Raw genomic sequence first — 2500 nt, 5'->3', positions numbered from 1 at the left:
TAAGACCACCATCACCACCCCCTTCGGTACATATACCTTCAATTACTCCTGTTTTGGCCTTCGTAAAGCTGGCGCCACTTTTCAATGTCTCATGAAAGGTATCAAAGTGGACTTCCCCGTCTGTGTATGTTTTGTGGACAACAAGCTGTGTTCTCTTCGCCCAAAAAAAGAATACTTTCGTCATCTACACATCGTCCACAACTGCCTACAATAGAACGACCTAGTAGTTTAGTACAACAAGTGTACCTTTGGCAATAAAAAAAAAGTATCATTCTTAGGGGACCATATCACTCCTCAAGGAGTGTACTCCCTCCCTCAGAAGCTAACAGCCTTTCTGAACTTCCCCACGCCTTCATATGTCAAAGCACTGCAGGAATTATTGGCCATTATCAACTATTATCACCGTATTCTGCTAGCCATAGCCACCACTCCAGGCCCCCTTTACGCCTCCCTAAGACTTCACAACTCTTAAGACACTTGCATAAAGCTTAGATCACGGGCAGTTCTTTCCTCAGACAGCCTGTACAAAGTTTACAAGACTTTCAGAAGGCTTTAATCCCAGGAGGCACTGACCACACGTCCTCATGAAAAGGGCAAACCTAAAGATCTGAAGCGATATCCCCTTCAAGAAGTGGCTTCTTGCGATGCAAAAAATACCTTATTAACTGCTGCTACTCTTACTTTTCCCATGCCACATGCACCTCTCCTTCTATCCACAGATGCCAGGAATGTTGCTATTGGGGCGGTGCTCAGGTAGGTGGTCAACTGCTTGCCCCGCCCATTGGCCTTCTTCAGTAGAAAAATGTGAAAGGCAGAATCCGGCTACTCAACCTTCGACCGCAGATTGCTGGCGGTGTACTTGGCTGTCCGTCACTTTCACTATTTCATGGAAGATACGCCCTTCGTCATTTGCATCAGGATGCCAGAGAACTTCAAATAATACATTCATTCGTCATTTGCACGGACCTCATTCTTCTAGTGTCCCTTCACTTGACAGTCCAACTCCTGATCTGCCCGTCAATGCTGACCTCTCTTCACCTTTGCTCAATATAATTGTACCCTTCAACACACCCTGTGGAAAATAATTCCAGTTGCCGATGCCCAGTTAAGAAACACATTGGCTCCCATTCACCTGGGATTGTATTACAATGTCTTTGCAGAAGCCTAACAAAAAGTTTGAGTACCAAGAATATAGGATATCCTGCACATCCTCAGTTGGGAGGACGTCCCTCTCGAAGACTCAAATGCCACCTTACTCTGTGATATCAGTACTGGTAAACCTAGATCGCGGATTCCTTCTCCCATGCGCTGAACGGTTTCCTTTTTCATTCATGGCATTTCATATCTCTCGTGTCAATCTACTGTAAAGCTACTGAAGACAAAGTTAATCTGACAAGGCATTAACAAGGATACTAAGGATTGGGTACGTGCCTGTAGTTCATGCCAAACCTCAAAAGGACATTGATACTTGAATTCTTGAGTGTGTACCTTTTATCAATACCAGTGGTGCTTTCTCCATATTAGAGTCGATGTCATATGTCCCTTACCCACATCACAAGGACATCATTACCTGTATACCATCATCGATTACTCCACTTGTTGGCCTGAAACCATTCCCATGAAAACTGCAATCATCCACCTCGTGTACATCTGCTTTATTCTCTGGATGGATAGCAAGATTTAGTATCCTAGGGCATATTACTTCTGACAGGGGTACCCATTCCACTTCTAAACTGTAGAGATCATTAACGATTATCCTAGGTATCACCCTTCATCAGACAATCTCGTACAACACTGCTACCAATGGAATGGTTAAAAGTTTTCACTGCACCCTAAGAGGAGATTTGATGCCCGACTGCAAGGTACAATAGATATACCCAGCTTCCCTCTGTTGTTCTTACAATAAGAACCACTTCTAAAGACACACTGGATTTCTCGGCAGCTAGAAAGGTTTATGGTGAATCTTTAGTTGTCTCTGCCAAAATTTTTACGTTTGTCACCGCCTCTAACAATCTCTGGCGTCTACGTCAGACTTACAGGTCCCCAGCTAAGCATCACATACCAAGAGATCTGCATTCAGTTACATCCTTTTTCATGGGCAAGGACACTAGCAAGTCACTGTTAACGCTCACTTACACATGTCATTCCCTCGTGATCCGTCGTACGCCCAAAGCATTTCTGCAAAGAAGACTGAGTCTGCTTTGATCGACTAAAACCTGCATATATTCTTCCAGATGGCCCACCTACAGTATGCCTCACAAGAACTGCGAGACCTATTTCACATGTATATAATTCTTAAGGGCGAGTCGTGTACAGCATGTAACGGTAATTTTTTTTTTTTTTTTTTTATATTGTGATCCACACCTCTCTATCAACAGAACCAGCTTGAGCCTCTTTTTCTTGCTTTGCTTTGTTTGAATTTGTATTACCTTCTTACACTGAAACTTAAATAAAGAGCGCGATGTTTGTTGAAATAAAATTATTTGCAATTATTCCGTCA

At 43.1% G+C, this 2500-nt stretch overlaps 1 protein-coding gene across 1 annotated transcript in view; it reads left to right on the top strand.

Annotated features, from left to right (window-relative positions):
• Positions 1–1148: 1148 nt before the first annotated feature.
• The window catches only part of LOC137617082 (flotillin-1-like), a 16182-nt gene continuing 14830 nt past the window's right edge, over positions 1149–2500 (top strand). Inside the window, exons 1-3 of the mRNA XM_068346920.1 lie at positions 1149–1274; positions 1779–1862; positions 2032–2161. Coding sequence (XP_068203021.1) covers positions 1149–1274; positions 1779–1862; positions 2032–2161 — 340 coding nt within the window. The remainder of the gene's footprint in view (positions 1275–1778; positions 1863–2031; positions 2162–2500) is intronic.

The sequence above is a fragment of the Palaemon carinicauda genome, chromosome 23 (assembly GCF_036898095.1).
Source record: "Palaemon carinicauda isolate YSFRI2023 chromosome 23, ASM3689809v2, whole genome shotgun sequence".
Classification (NCBI taxonomy): Eukaryota; Metazoa; Arthropoda; class Malacostraca; order Decapoda; family Palaemonidae; genus Palaemon; species Palaemon carinicauda.
Note: the sequence above shows the minus strand (reverse complement) of the source record. Positions and strands in the feature narration are given on the sequence as shown.